This window comes from Vulpes vulpes, chromosome 10 (assembly GCF_048418805.1).
Source record: "Vulpes vulpes isolate BD-2025 chromosome 10, VulVul3, whole genome shotgun sequence".
Classification (NCBI taxonomy): domain Eukaryota; kingdom Metazoa; phylum Chordata; class Mammalia; order Carnivora; family Canidae; genus Vulpes; species Vulpes vulpes.
In genome coordinates, this window is record NC_132789.1 from 6,355,418 (window position 1) to 6,375,476 (window position 20,059).

The 20,059-nt window shown below is 41.2% G+C and overlaps 1 protein-coding gene across 4 annotated transcripts in view; it reads left to right on the forward strand.

Moving 5' to 3' along the window:
- The first annotated feature begins 451 nt into the window (after positions 1 to 451).
- Positions 452 to 20,059, forward strand: part of SBNO1 (strawberry notch homolog 1) — a 62,510-nt gene continuing 42,902 nt past the window's right edge. For 2 of the 4 annotated variants that reach the window (XM_026017191.2, XM_072725037.1), the window contains exons 1-5: positions 452 to 768; positions 9,401 to 9,532; positions 10,064 to 10,168; positions 11,938 to 12,250; positions 18,844 to 18,944. In XM_026017191.2, coding sequence (XP_025872976.1) covers positions 9,401 to 9,532; positions 10,064 to 10,168; positions 11,938 to 12,250; positions 18,844 to 18,944 — 651 coding nt within the window. In that variant the 5' untranslated portion in view covers positions 452 to 768. The remainder of the gene's footprint in view (positions 769 to 9,400; positions 9,533 to 10,063; positions 10,169 to 11,937; positions 12,251 to 18,843; positions 18,945 to 20,059) is intronic. The other 2 variants (XM_026017192.2, XM_072725038.1) reach the window with 1 other exon arrangement.

Here is a 20,059-nt window from a genome sequence, read left to right on the forward strand (position 1 = left end):
TGACAAGAGACGCCACTAGGTAACTTCCTGGACCGAAGCCACACACACCAAAAACGTTTTGAAAATAGCTCCGGGCCCCTCCTAGCCCGACTTTGAAAGCAGGTGTGGGACGCATGCGTCCGGGCCACCGGCTGACCTCCTCGTGGCAAGGCAGAGCACAGACCTTCCTCCCGACAGCCCGCGGGGCAGAAAGGGAGGCGGAACGGAATTCTCGCGAGGTCTTTCGAGCGCCGGCGGAAGCAGTAGACACGTGATTCTTCTAGGCGGCCTTCGCCTTCCCCCCTCCCCCTTCTCGGAAACCCGGCCCCCTCACCCCTCGCCCACCCCGGAGCCGCGGTAATGGACCGTTTGGGTTCCGGAATTCTCTTGGATCCAACCACTGGTACCGGGTCGGCTGGAGCCGGCGGAGTCCGTGCTTGGCAGCGAAGGCAGGGGGCGGTCAAGATGGGGGGGGGAAATCATCTTCCTTCACCTAGGTGGGAGGCGGGGCGGAGGGGGGCGCTGGGGAGCGGAGGGAGGGGGGAGGAAGTCACGTGGGGCGCGCGGCGCGCGCTGCGTGCGCGCGGCGCTTCAGCCGTCGCCCCACCCCCTCCCCTCCGGCGGGGCGGGGGGGCTGGGGGGAGGGGCGTCAAGATGGCGGCGGGGAGGTAGGCAGAGCCGGACGCCGCTGCTGCCGCCGCCACCGCCGCCTCCGCTCCAGTCGCCTCTAGTTCTTCAAGCTCTCGCCACCCGGGAGGAGCTGTTTCGGCGTCGGATCCCGCAGGGAAAGTAAGTCCTTCCCTCAGCCCTGTTCTGCTTCCACACTCCTCCTCCCGGACAGCCAGCCTCCCACTCCCACCCTCCTCAGGGGGCCGTATGGGGCCGGGTTGGGGGGGGCGCAGCCACCTCACCCCGGCTCGGGGCCTCCCTCGCCCCTCGCCGCCCCCTCAGCTGCGCGCCCCAGGGCTCTCGGGGGCAAGGTCCCGGCGGCGGCCCCGCCGCGCTCGCTTCCTCCGCCCGTCAGCGCCGGGCCCTGAGGTCGCTGCGCGTGGGGGCTCTGGGACCCTGGGGGCCCCCGGTGTCCCGGGCCGGAGGCGCTCAGTGTGGACGGGGAGGCAGGGTCTGCGGACGCCGGCTCCGGCTCCACTCGGGTCGCCCCCCCTTGCCTTCCCTGCTCCGCTCGGGGATGGCGACGTCCCGGACCCGCAGGAAAGTGAGCTCCGCAATCCTTCAGAAGTCTTCCTGCTCGAGGTTGCTCCCGGTTTGGGGCGAGGGCGGGGGGAGATAGGGGCGCCCTAAATCTGGACCCCACACCTGCAGTTTTCTGGTTACCTCGCCCACAGGGCGTCGAGGCGGTACGTGGGACACGTGGGGGCCACCTTCAAGCCTCACCGGGTGATAAGGTTCATTTCGCCTCAAGCTCCCTCTCCTCCCGGACCCTAAGCATCTATGTGGAGAAAGGCGATGGGGGATTTGGTTACTTTAAGAGTGTTTAGCGTAACGAGCATCTAAAGTTCCCCAAACCAGTGTATGCTGGTGGTTTCCCAGAAGTGGTTTGGGATCGGTTTAACCGCTGAGGAGATTTGGATGTTCCTGAACCCTTGTGATTGTTTCTTTCCTGACCCTGGCATCCAGCTCCTCCCCTTTCCACCCCGGCTTTGTGCTGCTGTTTGGTTAATGTTTGCGGACCACTAACTTGATCCTCGCACAGAGAAGCCCTTTTTATGTGCGGGCTTCGTTTACTGTAGGAAGCTTTTGTTTCGGGGAGTTGCTGGTTGAGAAACGTAGGGTAAGAACGGGCAAGAAAATTGAGTCAAATAAAGCAACGTTTTTATCCATTGAATTGCGCACCCAATTGTAACCGCACCCGGAAGTTTGTACTAAACACGTGTTGCTGAGGGAAGGTTAAAAACTGGGTCACCTTTGACCTTTGAAAGTTGATTATTAGCGGTTTATGTTGAGTTAAATGTTTTATTTAATGCAGACAACCACGGTTAGAGATAGAATGGGGCTTCTACAGAGTCGGGCAGGAGGGTCCAGAAAGCTGTCAAACCCGGAGTTGCTCTAGAGGAAATAGACTTATTAACACCTGACTGAGATACAAACCAGTCAGCAGTGTGAAAGGAATCCATTTTTTCCCCGGGTTATTTACTTCAGTCAAGAAGTGATTTTTTTCCTTAGCTGTTGGGAAAGCCGTTATCATTGGCCAAAAGATAATTTGTATAGAATTTCTAGGATAAAATGCAGAATTTGCTATTGTTGCCTTGCGTGGGACAGTAATTTTGCAAGAGAAATTTTCATGTTTAAAAAAGTTGTATCCAAAATTTACCTTCCCAGAAAATTTTTTTTTTATTTTTTTCCCTTCAGCTTCTACATTTTTATCTCCCAATCTAATTTAATTCCATATAATTGTCTATAGGATTTTAAGTAAATTTTACTTCAGCTGCTGGGTAAGTATCAAAAAGGAAGGCTTACTTGCTGGCTTACAGTCCATTCATTCATTAAATGCTTTTAACTTAGGCAGTTTTATTTAAAGGTTTTGCTGAAATTTACATAGTGCTTAAAAATGGGCAGTATAAAGATTCTTTACATGCTTTTAAAAAATGATTCATTTCAAAGACTATAGCTACTGATATATTTTGATGTTTCTTAGTTTCTAAATTGAGCTTTGATTTGAGACATGCCTCTGGTGAAGGTCGTAAACAGTCAGATCTGAGGTCTGGTCTTATCAAGTAACCTGAATTCATGAGTCTCTTGGTTCCCATGCTTTGCCTGCCTGAAGTTGATGTAAAGATACTTTGTGAGAGTATTTACTTTCACATTATATAGCTAATTAGTAAAATGATGTGTAATTCTAAAGATTTTACAATTGTCTTTTTTTTTTTTTTAAATGCTGACAGTTCCACTTCAGTGTGGTTGAACTTAAATATTAAGGACAATTGGGATACCACTGAAATTTACTGTAGATGAAAAGGATAGGCTCTTGAAGAGCAGGGACTTTAATTTTATAAATAAAGTACAGTACAAAACCCATCAAATTAACTTGCTTATTAAATCTTGGGAGGTGGTATAGGCACAGAGCAATGATTTTAAAACCTTTTTATGGGATGCCTGGGTGGCCCAGTGGTCAGAGCGTCTGCCTTCAGCTCAGGGCATGATCCTGGAGTCTCGGGATGGAGTCCCACTCAGGCTCCCTGCGAGGAGCCTACTTCTCCCTCTGCCTGTGTCTCTGCCTCTCTTTCTGTGTGTCTCTCATGAATAAATAAATTAATCTTTAAAAAATTTTTAAAACCTGTTTATTGTATCCCTTGGTAAGACATGTTTTACATTGTGACCTACATATCCACACATAGAACTGAAAAACTCATCATGAAATAACGATCATCTCCACATGCTCTTTGCTAGTTTTCTCTTCTGTACTGAAATATTTAAGAATTCTGGTTATGATACACTGAATTGACTTGACAGCTCACTGTAGTGTGACCACCAGTTTAAAAAATATGGTATAGGGTTAAGAATACAGAATTTTGGGATGTGGCAGTCAGAGCTCCTGAGTTTCTGATTCTGTTCCACAATTGCTTTGTTGTTACCTTGTTACAATTCATCTCTCTAAGCCTCAGTTTTTCATCTGGGACAAAGGAATAACATGTAGTATTTACTTGGAAGTTATCTTGAGGGTTAAAAGAGAAAAAAAATCCAAACCTATAGTAAATCTCAAGATGACTAGTGATCTGAATTTGGTGGTGGTAACCAAGAAAGTTGTTTAACAACACTCCCCCCTTCTTTCATGTACTTTTTTTGCAAAGCATGTTTGAAACTCTGTCATCTGCACCTTCTTTTGGGAATCCATTCTTACAAGTTTTGCAGTGAGAATGGAGGGAGGCATGTTTTACTGAGCAATTGCTCCTTTGAAAAATAGCTGTTAAAAATTAGATTATACCCTTCTAGGTAATGAAAATCCTTGTTAGTGAACTTTTTTATACTACCTGATGTTCTCAAGGAACCAGTGCTCAGTAGACACTAAATAAACACCTTGTTAATGAACTATATTAGCTAAGTTCTGAGAGGATCATTATCCTTCAACTTACTAAACTAAATGTCAGTTATCACCTTTGGGCTGCATTAAAGCAAAGTTGAATCAGAGTTAAAGGACATACTTAGTGCTGTTAAAGAAAAGTGCTAAGTATCTTAGCATGATACTTGATAAATGATATGTTTGCACATATAAAGAGGACTACCAGTTTCCTCTAGACATACTAGCTAATTACCTGGATAAAATGAATATGTGACACTTATATGTAAAAAGGAACTAATATTTTATAGAACTAATTTGGAAGTTATTGAGTGGATTGCCAATAAATAAAACTTGTGTTCTGGGAAATTGTATTAGTGATGTGAGAGAAAACCTATTTTTTGACGTGATACTAATATCAATGTGTAGTAGCTAGTAGCATAGTGTTTATTCAACCAGCAGTCCTATAAGATAGGTTCTATTTTTATTCCTATAAGAAGATGAGGAAACTGAGTCACACAAGTTATTCCTTGACTATATTATACTACATGTGCATGATGTAGCCAGTATTTGAACCCAGATACTCTGACTCCATAGTCTACTCAGCCTCTGTGGTGTGCTGTCACTGCTGCAGATAGATCCCTTGTATCTTGTAGCCCTGAGCTATAAAGATGTGCTTTAGGTCTCAACAAGAGGAACCTTGTCCTGGTTGATAGGTTTCAGTGTTGGTATTCTCAGTGGGAACTGTATCCTTTCATTCTTCTGATTGGCTATTGTTTCTCAGGATTCTCTTCCTGCCAAAGATGGCTCTTAGTTTCTCTCTACTACTGTGTCCTTGCTTATTTATCATAGAAACTTTCATCGGTGTACTATTTTGAAATAGGTGATATTTTCCAGTGTATTTATAATACAAATGGAACCTTTTTGTTGTCCTTTGTTTGAGATAGAATCATTCTGGGATTGGTTACTTTGGGGTTTGTTGGATTGCTACATGTTAAATGTTTCTTAAGGTCTATGAAATCCTTTGTAGACACACTGTAACACAGTTCTCTTACACTTTAACAGTATTTGCATTCATATTGTATTTAGTGGGTTCAAAGCAAAAATGTTTTCTCAAGAATAAATCTTACTTGTAAGGTGAGAAGAAGACTGATTAATATAACCTTTTAAGGGCTCTGTTAGCTTGAACACTGAAATTGTGAGTCTGTAATAGTTTCAGAATAGGAAAATGATTAAATATTAAGGGGTTTGCCTAATGGAACTAGAGAAAGGCAGAGATGTTCCTCTGTATCCCTTGCCCCCTTTCTCACTGCAGAAAAGTTCAAGTAGAGAATTTGTTTCCATTTGGCTAAGAAAGGATCCCTAGATTTTTGTTTTTGTATATTATGTGTATAAACCTAAAATCTTTTTCATTAATAGCTTGCAAAAGACATGTTATTACTAAGTCACTATGTAGATCAGAGGTCTCAAATTGTGATTCCTGTGAATGAATTTTCAGAGGGTTAGTGATAGTATTATTTATAACTGTGCTGTTATTTCTTGTAAAAATACCAAGATTCCCTCCAAATTCTTCCCTTCCATGATATTTTTATACTTGCAATGCTCATTGTTTAGAAAATATATTTCAAAGAACTCTCATGTATTAATGCTTTTCAGTGATTTTTGTTTGCTTTCATTAATGATGTTTCTGTACTTTTTAGTAGAATTAGAAAAGGCTTGGTGTGCATTTAATGGATTAATGGATCCTTTGGCTTCCAAGCATTCTTTGGTCTGTAGTTTAGGAGTCATTGGTTTAGGGGCGCCTGGGTGGTTCAGCGGTTTAGTGCCTGCTTTCGGCCCAGGGCGTGATCCTGGAGTCCTGGGATCGAGTCCCACATTGGGCTCCCTGCATGGAGCCTGCTTCTCCCCCTGCCTATGTCTCTGCACCCCCCCCCCCCGTCTCTCTCATGAATAAATAAATAAAATCTTTTTTTTAAAAAAAGGAGTCATTGGTTTAAAACAATGTGTTTTGGTTTGAAATGTAAATGAATCATAATTTTGAGTATTTACTAAAAAAAGATGACATTTTGATAGTCTCTGGAGTTCTATTAATCTAGGTCAGGATTACCCATAGCAAGCAGGCCAAGACCACTCCTATTCCCACAGGTCAGTGGTCTTAAGTATTTGGTTAGTTGATATGGTTTTTTGTTTTGTTTTGTTTTTTTAAGATTTATATATGTATATTTTAGGGAGGGTGTGAGAAGGCACATGCATGTTAGTGGGAAGGGGCAGAGTGACAGAGAGGGAATCTCTAGCAGACTCCCTACTGAGAATGGAGCTTGACAGGGGCTTTGATCTCATGACCTTGAGATCATGACCTAAGCAAAAATCAAGAGTCTGATGGTCTACTGAGCCACCCAGGTGCCACAGTTGAAATGTTTTTAAAGCATTGATTGGTTTAGGGATTCCTCGGTGGCGCAGTGGTTGAGCGTCTACATTCAGTTTAGGGCGTGATCCTGGGGTTCTGGGATCAAGTCCCACATCAGGCTACCTGAAGGGAGCTTCCTTCTCACTCTGCCTCTCCCTCTGTTCTCTCATGAATAAATAAAATCTTAAAAAAAAATAAAGCCTTGGTTTAGCTATCTTGGTACATGTTTGTACTCTATTAAGGTAATTTGTAAAGCATGGTCAGCTGTGTCTAGATTAGAAAAATGATTAACTTTATTTTATTTTTTAAAATATTTTATTTATTTATTCTTAGAGGCAGAGACACAGGCAGAGGGAGAAGCAGGCTCCATGCAGGGAGCCGGATATGGGACTCCATCCCGGGTCCCCAGGATCACACCCCAGGCCACAGGCAGCGCCAAACCACTGCACCACCAGGGCTGCCCGATTAACTTTATTTTAAATCCATGTTGGGACATTTTTCATATTTGTCTCCCCTGTTCAGTCCCTTTGTACTGTTTCCATCTTGCTATCCAGTGATCTCTCTCCCTACCGGTTTTAATCTCAGACTGGCATTTATTCCAAAGTATCAAAATTTAGGTTAGCAACATCGACTTATCTATTTATTAGAAAGAGAATGCATGGGCTTTGGGATTTTGAATAATCTAGATATGGGTAACTGTAGGTAATTTGAGCTTTCTGAGCCTCGGTTTCAACTTTTAAAAATACCTGTCTTTTTCAGGGTTGTTGTGGGCTCATAGTGTATGAAGAGCCTAACACTTTGTTAGACTTGTAAAAGATACTTAGTCACTGTCAATTCCCTTACCTTTCTCCTTCTGCTCAAAATGCATTTTTCTTTTTTTTCCTATGATTTTATTTAGGGACGCCTGGGCTGGGTAGCTCAATGGTTGAGTGTCTGCTTTTGGCTCAGTTCGTGATCCCAGGATCCTGGGATCAAGTCCCGCATCGGGCTCCCCGCGGGGAACCAGCTTCTCCCTCTGCGTGTGTTCCTGTGTCTTATGAATAAATAATTTTTAAAAAAATTTTTATTTATACGTATATTTTTATCTTTAAGATTTTATTTGAGAGATTGAGAGAGAGTATGAGCAGGGGGGCGGGAGGAAGAGGGAGAAGCAGACTTCAAACTAAGCAGGGAGCCCAACATGGGGCTCAATCCCAGGACCCTGAGATCATGACCTGAGCTGCAGGCAGATGCTTAACCCATTGAGCCACCCAAGGCCCCAAAATGTATTCTTCCACAGACTTTTCCTTTCTCTGAAAAATCTCCTTTGGGCTATTTCTTCTTCCTTGGGGCTGTTCTAGACTCCCTTTAAACAGTGGTTATGTCTTGAGTTTCATTTCTGGATATCTGTGGACCCTAAACTCATTCATGTTTCTGTTAGAACTTTTTTCTAAATGATATATATAGGCTCATGTGGCATAGACCTACGTAGTAGAGGACTTCTCTGTGAAGTACTTTTATTTGAAACAGTAGTTCTTATATGTTGGAAGTCATGGTCACAGTGGCTAACGCATTTCTTTTTTGTAGGACATAATGAAAATATTGACATTTAATTCTTTGGCGCGGCCTGAGAACAAACGAACTAGCTAAAGATTAGTGTATTATTTATGTAACATGAAATTAGATTTTTGGGAAAAACAACTACAGTCTCTTTTCAGGTTTATGTATATAAATTGGTTATTTCAGATAAATTAATGACATGTTAAAAATTGAAAAAGTTAAGATTTTTTTCCCCTTACAAAATGGATAAAAATTCATTTTGGTGGTGACGTACTTTGATATATTGTATTAAGAGTACATTTGGAAAACCTAAATCTAAAATGTATTTGTAGGGCACCGAGGTGGCTCAGTCAGTTGATCGTCCGACTTTTGGTTTAAGCTCAGGTTATGATCTTGGGGTTGTGGGATCGAGCCCTGCTTCTGGCTCCACACTCAGCAAAGAGTCTGCTTGAGATTCTCTCCTTTTGCCTCCCCTTCTGCCCTCCCCCATCTAAGAAATAAAATATTTAATTAAATGTATTTGCTTGCTCCTAAATACGTATTTCCCCCCACTAAACTCTGTATAATTCATTTTGGGGTCTTCTGGACTCAGTGTTTTTTCAGTGTCTTGGCTTAACTCTAATCATCCATCAACTCATGCTTTTTGTGTATTTCATATTCTCTTTCATTTTTGAGCTTTTTATAAACTTAGTCTTATGGATTGTGCTTCGTAAATATCTTGGAATCTATCCCCCTCTTTCTTTCACGCCCTGCTGTATTATAGCATATAATCTCTTTGGTCTGCTGTGGCAGTTTCCTCAAATGTATCCCTGCTTCTAGTCTTACTCTACCCATTTTCAGTTTGCTTCCATACTTTTACGAAGTAACCTTTCTAAGTCACAAATCTATGTCCTGCAGTCCTCTATCTGAAAACTCTTTCGTGACCCTTACTACCCATGGGATTAAGTGAACTCTCTAGCATGGTATAAAAGTTTGTGGATGATAACTTCCTCCTCTCTTGTCATCACCTGCCTGAGGCTTTCTATTCTGAACTTCCATACCAGTGATGAATTACTCTAACCATAGTTCTTAAAGAGCACCAATGTTTTTGATATCTCCATAAGTTTGAGTGCACTGTCCAGAATATTCTCATCCACCTGGTGATTTCTTCCTTGAGACTCAGTTCCACGGTCATCTTTGTAACCTTTTTCCAGGCAAAGTTCAGCAGCATTCCTTCTCTGTTCCCACAGCATTTTGTATACATACACTCTTGCTGTGATTTACATATTTCTCTGTCCTTTTCATCTTATTGTGAAATTTTTGGAATCAGAGGCTTTCTCTTTTATCCTTCTTGCCTGATATGTAGCAGATTCTTCATAAATACCAAATAGATGGATCTGGCAGAAGATGTTGGTTTGTATTTAGAAGAGAGTTAATTGGCATTTTAAGTTTTTTATGTTAATATTAAATATTTTGTTCTAAAGATGGTGGAGCCAGGGCAAGATTTACTGCTTGCTGCTTTGAGTGAGAGTGGAATTAGTCCGAATGACCTCTTTGATATTGATGGGGGAGATGCAGGGCTTGCAACTCCAACAGCTACTCCTCCAGTTCAGCAGGTAAGAGTTTTCCAAAGCCTCTGTAAAAAGTGGATTGTTTAATTTTAATTTCTACTTTTAGAGACAGGCATTATTAAGACATAATTTTAAATAAGCATGTGTATGTTATTTTTATATTATTAGTCTTCATGAGATAGAAAATATTTGCAGTGAAAATCAAGACATTTTCTGCTTTGATATATATATATATATGTGTGTGTGTGTATGTATGTACGTATGTAAAAGATGATTTGTTTAGAGCTCTTGTGGGAGGTTTGTTATCTCCTTACTAGTTGTCTTTGTACTTTATGAGGATCCTCTTTTGAGGTTTCACTATACAGATTCTCCGAAAGTAAAAAGATTCTGGTATTAGTATCGTTTTGTGAAGATGTACTTGTAAAGATTATTATTTCATACCTGGTATCAGAGATTCTACATTCTTAGTGTAAAACTTAACATTTTTTGTTTTAATAAAATAAATACATCTTTTGTTCTTGAAACAGAATTTACTGCTGTCATTTTTTATTTCTTTCTCTGTTGTTTTCTCTCTAGTCTGTGCCACTTAGTGCATTAGAACTAGGTTTGGAGACTGAAGCAACAGTTCCTGTTAAGCCAGAACCAGAGACAGTACCTACTCCAGCACTACTAAATGTTAGAGTAAGAATGATTTACATTTGGCATGATTACTAAAATGGTTTTGAATTGTAAGAAAATAACCTGTAATATAAAGTTATTAAACCAATCCTGTTTTTACTATTTCTTTCCAATATGCTACTCTCGCCTCCTACTTTATAAAAACACTTCTTTCATTCATCTCATAGTTACGTTGATCAAAAGGTAGTTAGGATAAAACTTTTTAAAAATTTACTTATTGTAAATGATAGAAAATTTATGAAGTAAAGATGAGCTACATGTTACCCCACTACACATTTCATTTTTCCTTGTTGATTTCAGCTTTTGTCCATTGGTAGATGTGATTTTTATGCTTTAAATACAGAATTCCTCTGGTTTTGCTTTTAATATAGCAATTATTAACTTAAGCCTAGTGATATAAAATTATTGGACAACCTAGTTAAAAATTTTCTAACATATGATAAATCATTGTGAGTTTTATTTAAAAGTTGTAAGTGGTACCTGGCTGGGCTCAGTTGGTGGAACGTGTGACTCCTGATTTCAGGGTTTTGAGTTCGAGCCCTACATTGAGTGTTGAGATTATTTAAATAAATAAATAAATAAATAAATAAATAAATAAATAAATAAATCTTTCTTTTCTTTAAAAAAAAAAAGGCTTTTATATTAAAGTAGACTCCATACTCAACATGGGGCTTGAACTCACAATCCTAAATTAGGAGTTGCATGCTCTAAGATTGAGCCAGGGACGCCTGGGTGGCTCAGTGGTTTAGTGTCTGCCTTCAGCCCAGGGCCCGGGACCGAGTCCCGCATCAGGCTCCCTCCATGGAGCCTGCTTCTCTCTGCCTATGTCTCGGCCTCTCTCTGTGTGTGTCTCATGAATAAATAAATAAAATCTTAAAAAAAATAAAAATAAGATTGAGCCAGTCAGGTACCCCAAAGCTGCCTGCTTTAAAAAATAAAGTGATAAGTGGTAATCCATAAATTTTTGTTACATGAGTCACGGAAAAAATACTTTGAGGAGGAAAGGAAGTAGACATAGACATAGACTAAAATTTAAAAATACCTTGATTGTACTTCAGTCCATTATAGTCACAGACCACATTGTCATCCTCCTAATCTTTGACCCCTTTTCCCTGCATTTTTGTCCGACTCCTAATGCCGCCCCTGGCCCAAGCTATTAAAAAGAAAATGCTATGTAGCTTTGTCTTAGGCTTAAAGGTAGTACCTGTATTATCAGCAGTATGTGACATTGGTGGATTGGCTGGATCATTCATGCAACATAGGTATTTAAAACTCTAGTGGTTTTATATTTTAAGTTCTAAACATTGGTATAGTTGGTATGGTAGCAAACAAAACATTGGACAAGAATCATAAAATGCTAGCAATGGAAAATGGACCTCAGAGAGCCTGGGCCTCTGGGGGTGAAGTGATTTGCCTAAGGTTTTTAACCTAGTTGGGGCAGTGCTGGGATTAGAAATTCTTTCTGTTTCTAGTCCTTATGTTAATACACATTACTACACATCACCGCTTGCTTAGGATAGTCCCATTTTATGCTTGCAACCCCAGCAGTTATAGAAAATGTCACACTACTACTATACCTTTTTTTTCCTGTCAAAGTGGTAGTTTTAACTTAGTAATTTAGGCATATTTAATTAAAAATACAGTGCTAATGTTTAGGTAAGAATTAAAGTCCATTTTTGAGGTTTAAATGGCCTCCTTTATTTGTAGATCTAGGCCACATTAGAGAATCCAGTACTTCTCAGTGGTCTGATATGTTATGTTTTCTTTTATAGCAGCAGCCTCCATCTACTACAACATTTGTGCTGAATCAAATAAATCAGCTTCCGACCTTGGGATCTACAATTGTAATGACTAAAACACCGCCTGTAACAACAAATCGGCAGACCATCACTTTAACAAAGTTTATCCAGACTACTGCAAACACACGCCCTTCAGTCTCAGCACCAGCAGTACGAAATGCCATGACCTCTGCACCCTCAAAAGACCAGGTTCAGCTGAAGGACCTACTAAAAAATAATAGTCTGAATGAACTCATGAAACTGAAGCCACCAGCTAATATTGCTCAGCCAGTTGCAACAGCAGCTAGTAAGTCCGTTTTCAGTCTTGTCAGCTGACTCCCTTTGGTAAGATGTGTCGGTGTGTTTTTAAGGGTTTGCTTGGGTCTTAAAAGAACTGGCTATGAATGACATATATGTATGACTCTGTACAATTATAGCATTTGTACAATTCAAGGGAAGGAGAAATTTAGAAGCCCTAACGTTTATCTTGAAATGAAGTGTGGAATTACCAGGTAACTACATTACTTAACACCATGAGATTTCAGTTTTATATATTGGGAGTAACTGGTTAATATTTTCTCAGTCCTTTAAATCAGTACTTCTCAAACTTTATGTGCTTATGAGTCACCTGGAGATCTTGTTCAAAAACAGAATCAGATTTAGTAGGTCTACGGTAGGGCCCAAGATTTTGCATTTCTAACCAGCTTTTCAGAGGTGGTGGGGGTTACTGGTGGTCCTTGGACCATGCATGAAGTAACTGGCTTTAAACTGATATTAATGCTTTATTTATTTATTTATTTATTTATTTATTTTTATTTATTTATGAAGATTTTATTTATCTATTCATGAGAGACAGAGAGAGAGAGAAGCAGAGACACAGGCAGAGGAAGAAGCAGGCTCCATGCAGGGAGCCCGACACGGGACTCAATCCTGGGTCTCCAGGATCACACCTTGGGCTGAAGGCGGCACTAAACTGCTGAGCCACCTGGGCTGTTTTACTGCTTTAACTCTGACTTTTACAGTTTATTTATTTATTTATTTATTTTTATTTATTTATTTTTTTTATGATAGTCAGAGAGAGAGAGAGAGGCAGAGACACAGGCGGAGGGAGAAGCAGGCTCCATGCACCGGGAGCGTGATATGGGATTCGATCCCGGGTCTCCAGGATCGCGCCCTGGGCCAAAGGCAGGCGCCAAACCGCTGCGCCACCCAGGGATCCCGACTTTTACAGTTTATTACTTTGCCTGTCAGTGACTTAATTGCTTTTGGGTAGTCATATATTTAGTAAATTCTCTTTTAAAATACATACATTTTTGAGGTGCTTGGGTGGCTCAGTTGGTTGAGTGTCTGACTCTTGATTTTGGCTCAGCTCGTGATCTCAGGGTCCTGAAATTGAGGACCTTTGTGGGGCCTCTGTGCTCCATGCAAAGTCTGCTTGTCCTTCTCCCTCTCCCTCTGCCTTACCCCCCTGTCCTTCCCCCTGCCCTTCTCTCTCAAATAAAGAAAAATGTTTTTTCTTTCTTTTTTTTTCTTAATTTTATTTATTCATGAGAGACAGAGAAAGAGGCAGAGGGAGAAGCAAGCTCCACGCAAGGATTTCGACATGGGACTTGATCCCAGGTCTCCAGGATCACGACCTAGGCTGAAGGCGCGCTAAACCGCTGAGCCACCAGGGCTGCCCAAGAAAAACCTTTTTAAAAAAATTACAGGGCAGCCCTGGTAGCTTAGTGGTTTAGCGCCGCCTTCCACCCAGGGCGTGATCCTGGAGACTGGGGATCGAGACCCGCGTCGGGCTTCCTGCCTGGAGCCTGCTCCTCCCTCTGCCTGTTTCTCTCTCTCTCTGTCTCTAATAAGTAAATAAAAAATCTTAAAAAAAAATTACAATACAGGGGCACCTGGGTGGGGCTCAGTGGTTGAGCATCTGCCTTTGGTTAAGATCGTGATCCCAGAATCCTGGGATGGAATACCACATTGGATTCCCTGCAGGAGCCTGCTTCTCCCACTGCCTAGGTCTCTGCCCCTTTCTGTGTCTCTCATGAATAAATAAATAAAATCTTAAAAAAGAAAAAAATTAAGGATAGCCCCGGTGGCACAGCGGTTTAGCGCCGCCTGCAGCCCAGGGCGTGACCCTGGAGACCCTGGATCCAGTCCCACGTCAGGCTCTCTGCATGGAGCCTGCTTCTCCCTCTGCCTGTGTCTCTGCCTCTCTCTCTCTCTCTGAGTAAATAAATAAAATCTTTAAAAATATATATGTAAAATACATACATTTTCATTATAAAATAATTCACCTTTTTAAAAAAGTGTTTTTATTTACGTATTTGAGAGAGAGCATGAGCGGGAGGAGGAAAAGAGGAAAAAATCACACTCTCCACTGAGTATGGGGCCTGAGTGGAGCTCGGCTCGATCCCAGGACTCCAAGATCACGACCTAAGCCAAAGTCAGATGCTTAACCAACTGAGCCACCCAGGTGCCCCTCGCTGTGGTTTTTATTTTAGAACAAGCACTCATACAATTTTTTTTTTTTTTAAGATTTTATTTATTCATGAGAGACGGAGGCAGAGACACAGGCAGAGGGAGAAGCAGGCTCCATTCAGGAAGCCCAGTGTGGGACTCCATCCCGGGACTCTGGGATCACGCCCTGAGCCAAAGTCAGACGCTCAACTGCTGAGCTACCCAGGGGTCCCACTTATAATCCTTTCTTTAAAAACAACTTTATTAAAAAAAAAAAAACTTTATTGAGATGTATAGGATATACCATAAAATTCACCCTTTTAAACCATACGGTTGAGTGGATTTTAGTATATTCAGGGTTGTTAAAGTGTCACCATGAGCTCATCCTTTAAGGATAAGGTTTATTTTTTTATTTTATTTTTTTTAATTTTTATTTATTATAGTCACAGAGAGAGAAAGAGAGAGAGGCAGAGACACAGGCAGAGGGAGAAGCAGGCTCCATGCACCGGGAGCCCGATGTGGGATTCGATCCCAGGTCTCCAGGATCGCGCCCTGGGCCAAAGGCAGGCGCCAAACCGCTGCGCCACCCAGGGATCCCTAAGGATAAGGTTTAAAGGGAAAAGCTTAACAGTAGTTTAATTACATCTTTCTTTCTTTCTTTCTTTCTTTCTTTCTTTCTTTCTTTCTTTCTTTCTTTTTCTTTTTCTTTCTTTCTTTTCTTAAAGGGAAAAGCTTAACAGTAGTTTAATTACATCTTTTCTTTTCTTTTCTTTTCTTTTCTTTTCTTTTCTTTCTTTCTTTTTTATTTATTTATTTATGATAGTCACAGAGAGAGAGAGAGAGAGAGGCAGAGACATAGGCAGAGGGAGAAGCAGGCTCCATGCACCGGGAGCCTGACGTGGGATTCGATCCTAGGTCTCCAAGATCGCGCCCTGAGCCAAAGGCAGGCGCTAAACCGCTGCGCCACCCAGGGATCCCCCTAATTACATTTTTTTTTTTAATTTTATTTATGATAGTCACACAGAGAGAGAGAGACAGAGAGAGGCAGAGACATAGGCAGAGGGAGAGGGAGAAGCAGGCTCCATGCACCGGGAGCCCGACATGGGATTCGATCCTGGGTCTCCAGGATCGCGCCCTGGGCCAAAGGCAGGCGCCAAACCGCTGCGCCACCCAGGGATCCCCCTACATTTTTTAAAGAGCTTATTCATGGATAAAAAATACAGATTTTCGGGCCAGCCCGGGTGGCTCAGTGGTTTAGCCCCACCTTCAGTCCAGGGCTTGATCCTGGAGACCTGGGATCAAGTCCTGCGTTGGGCTCCCTGCATGAAGCCTGCTTCTCCCTCTGCCTGTGTCTCTGCCTCTCTGTCGCGCGTGCTCTCGCTCTCTCTCTCTCTCTCTCTGTTGCTCATGAATAAATAAATAAATAAAATCTTTAAAAAAAAATAATACAGATTTTATTGTTAGTTTTTCTTTGGAGTGTTTGTTACTGCTCATATATTCAAAAAATATTTGAGTATTGACTATGTGCCAAGCACTTTTCTGGGATTTTGAGGCTATGGCTGGGAAGAAAACTGTTGAGATCTTTGCAGTCTTGGAGCTTGCATTCTAGTGGAGAGAGACAGATAATAAAAAAAGTTATATAGTGTGTCCTACAGGGATAAGCGCTATGGAGAGAAACAGAAAGAGATATGGGGCAGGAAGAGGTTACAGTTTTAAGTGCAGTGTTCAGAGGAAGCTTCATATTTAGTAAGGTAATTTTTAAGGTTAACATGAAATTATTAGGTGTTTTTTAATTGGCTACATCAAATTTTAGTAGTAGTACAGTTCTGGAAACTGAAAAAGATAAACTCTTTAATAGGGCTAATCTGCCCTTCTACATTCAGCTGAAGTGTATTTGAGTGCCTGTTATGTAACAGTACCATGGTAGGCACTGTTGGAAATTGTAACTGATCTCAGTTATATTCTGAGCTATTTTATAGTTTCAGTGTAGGGATGGGTGCCTTTTTTTTTTCCTAAGTAAATTTATTTGGGTGGATATGTTTGGATCAAGGGAATAGAATGGAGGTTCCTGAGAATTTATACAAACACACAAATAGCATTTTATTAGGGTTTTGGAATGAGCTGATAGGTATTAAGCAAATAGTTCCTCTTTCCAAATAGCTGCTTTATATTTCTAATATCGGGAGTTAAGTTTTAATACCTGATATATATCATTATATAATCTTGTGGCAGAGTGGACTGCTTGGAAATTGTGCTTATGTTTGTGAAGTAGAGGGCAGGGGCTTTTTTCTAAAGCAGTAGTCAAGGAGTGTTTGTAGGATGACGTAGAACTATGTCTTCAGTGACAGATGTAATTTAAAAAATATCAGATAATCTTTTGTTTGAGTCTGTACCATTGTGTCCTTATGGCTATAGTTTACTCTCAAGATCACTGTCCTGAACTAACTGCAGTCTGGCAGCTAGATGCCCATTGAGAGGTCACTTTAACCGCCTTAAGACTGATTTTTACTCTGCTCCACCCTGGAGAGCAGAACCCATGGACCTGACCTGGCTGGGGTGGCAGGGCCCACCTATAATGACTCCTGGGAGACTTGGATGATCAGTAGTTAGTGGAAGCAGCTTTCATTAGTCTTTGAATTTGAGGAGAAATCCTACTATTTTTATGTGCGTGACTTTCTGAGCATTCCACTCCTCAAATCAGCACATGTTCTCATAATTTAAAGGAAAAGACTGTGCTATTGTGAGGTAAGTTTAGAAAGCAAAACAAAATAGGATAAGTTTAGAGCTGGTCAAGTAATGCTTAGTACAGTAACATCTCCCATATCCAGTAGAGTAATTTTAAAAAGACTACAAATCAAGGCCGTCATTGTGTGGAAGACTGAGAAACTGTCAGACTAGACCAGGGCTAAGAAAGAAACATGTAAGTGAATGCTGAAGATAAGCATACTTCTGTGTTGTAGCAAAGGGTCATCTTTTTATTGAAAGGGAAGAACATTAAATGTATAAAACTGCAAAGAGCAAGGTTTTGCAAGCTCTTTTCTCACTTATCTATGGGTGTTGACCCTTCTGGAGCCTTGAGCCTTTTGGCTATTTGCGTTCGCAGCTCTCACATGAGGTCCAGTTCTGTAACTCTGCAAACTGTTCACTGGCTCTCCCACAGTTAAACAGAACACTTAAATTTGTTATCTCTGTTCCAGCCTCCTTATTTTGTTAACACTTTGTCGTTTTGGAGTCCCAAGTGGGAGGTCTCCCAAACACTCCCTGTGTTTTGGTAGAATAGATAAAGATGTTAATTAGTCGTCCTGGTGTGATTTTCACACTGATCTCCAGAATCCCGAGTCCCTGAAGTGAGTGCTTCAGGGAAGCAGACTGGTTACAGGGGCTCTAGACAATTCAGTCAAGCAGTTCTACTTGGCCTGATATTCAGATTGAGGGAATCTCTTGCTGTATCTAAAAAGTTTGTAAACCACTGGTATAGAAGAAGAAAAGATTCATTGTTTGGATCTTTATTCTATGAAGAGGTGGAAAATAGAGTTCCCTGATATTTTTTCCTTCCAAGAAAAATTATTTTGCCTTGAAAGTAAAGATCACCAACTCAGGTGAGATTGATTCTGTTTTGGTGATAACATGTTCTGTGTTTTCTTTGTTTTTGATGAACCAAGTGAAAGGTCCCAAAGTAATGCTGGCTGTTGGTATTTGTATTGAAATAAACTATGAAACACTTCTGGTTAAGGTGTCCTTCTGATAACTAGTTCTCAAGTTTCCTGTACACACAACTCTGTTTAAGTTAGTTGTTTTCTAAGGTTAATTCTTATCTCCATGATAACATACAGCTTTGAATGTTTTCATTCTTATGCTTAATTTGTTAGTGATAAGCAGATTTATATTTTTGGTTTGTGAAGTGAGTAAGCTTTATTGAATTTTTAGATTTAAATTTTTTTTTAAGGGGGACCTGGGTGGCTCAGTTGTTGAGCATCTCTGCCTTTGGGTTTTTTTGTTTTGTTTTGTTTTGTTTTTTTTAGTTAAAGATTTTATTTATTTATTCATGAGAGAGACAGAGAGAGAGGCAGAGACACAGGGAGAGGGAGAAGCAGGCTCCATGCAGGGAACCCCATGTGGGACTCAATCCCAGGTCTTCAGGATCATACCCTTGGCTGAAGGTGGTGCTAAACCGCTGAGCCACCCAGGCTTCCCAGAGCATCTGCCTTTGGCTCAGGTTATGATCCTAGGGTCCTGGGATCAAGTCCCACATCAGGCTTCTTACAGGGAACCTACTTCTCCCTCTGCTTATGTCTCTGCCTCTCTCTCTGTGTCTGTCAAGAATAAATAAATAAAATCTTTAAAAACAAAATAAGATGTTTTTAAAACCTCAATTAAAAAGAATTTAGCAAAAATTTTTACCAAAAAAATACTGATTTTGTTCTAAAATCTAATAACTCTCCCCCTCAGCTGATGTAAGCAATGGTACAGTAAAGAAAGAGTCTTCTAATAAAGAAGTAGCAAGAATATGGATAAACGACATGAAAATGAGGAGTTTTTCTCCAACCATGGTGAGTTTCAAAAGCTACATCTGTGTTTGGTGTGGAAGTACGGTTGGCTAAAAGTGCTCTAAAACAACCCTTAGAAAACTTTCTTTGGGGGGGTGCCTGCGTGGCTCAGCCAGTGAAGAATATGCCTTTGGTTTCATTCATGATCCCAGTATCCTGGGATCGAGAGTCCTGAGTCAGGCTCCCTGCTCAGTGGGAAATCTGCCCTCCCTCTACCCCTGCCCCCCTCTTGTGCTCTCTTGGGTGTGTTCTTGCGCACACACAAGCTTGTGCTCTTTCTCTCTCTCTCTCTCTCTCTCTCTCTGTTAAATCAATAAAATCTTTGAAAAACAAAAAACTTGGGATCCCTGGGTGGCACAGCGGTTTAGCGCCTGCCTTTGGCCCAGGGCGCGATCCTGGAGACCCGGGATCGAATCCCACGTCGGGCTCCCGGTGAATGGAGCCTGCTTCTCCCTCTGCCTATGTCTCTGCCTCTCTCTCTCTCTCTCTCTCTCTCTCTCTGTGACTATCATAAATAATAAAATAAAAAAAAAATTTAAAAAAAAAACAAAAAAAAAACTTTTTTGGGGTGAAGGGGGGCTATTAAACGGCATGAACTAATGAGTAAGCATTAAATATCTAACAAACATATTAAAAAGGTGATTATAGCTTGCATATTTAGTATTACATGCAGTACTGACATCATTTTATTGTGAATCCCATCTAATGAGAGACAAAGACAATGGAATTAACCAAAAGTATTTGATAACTATGTCCATTTTGGGATTGAACTTATACAGGTAGTTATGAGCTGTCAGATCATACAATGTTCTAGTTCTAAGTAATTTTTTTCTTCTATTTTAGAAATACCTTGGGTTAACAGTACATTTGTTTCATAACTGCTGTGTATAACTGCATGTATGTGATGGGTTTGTACAAGTGGTATATACTACATGGCTCCCCCTTCCATAGTCACACAATTTGACAAGCACGTTGTTTAAGTAGTAACATCGGGTACAGCAAAGGATACATGGAGATACTTAAAATTCAGGGTTATGGATTTGGAGGAAGAGTTCTCCTTGGACTTAAATAGCCTGGGAAGACTTCATTTTGTGAAGCTTGGTGCAGCGTCAGTGGGA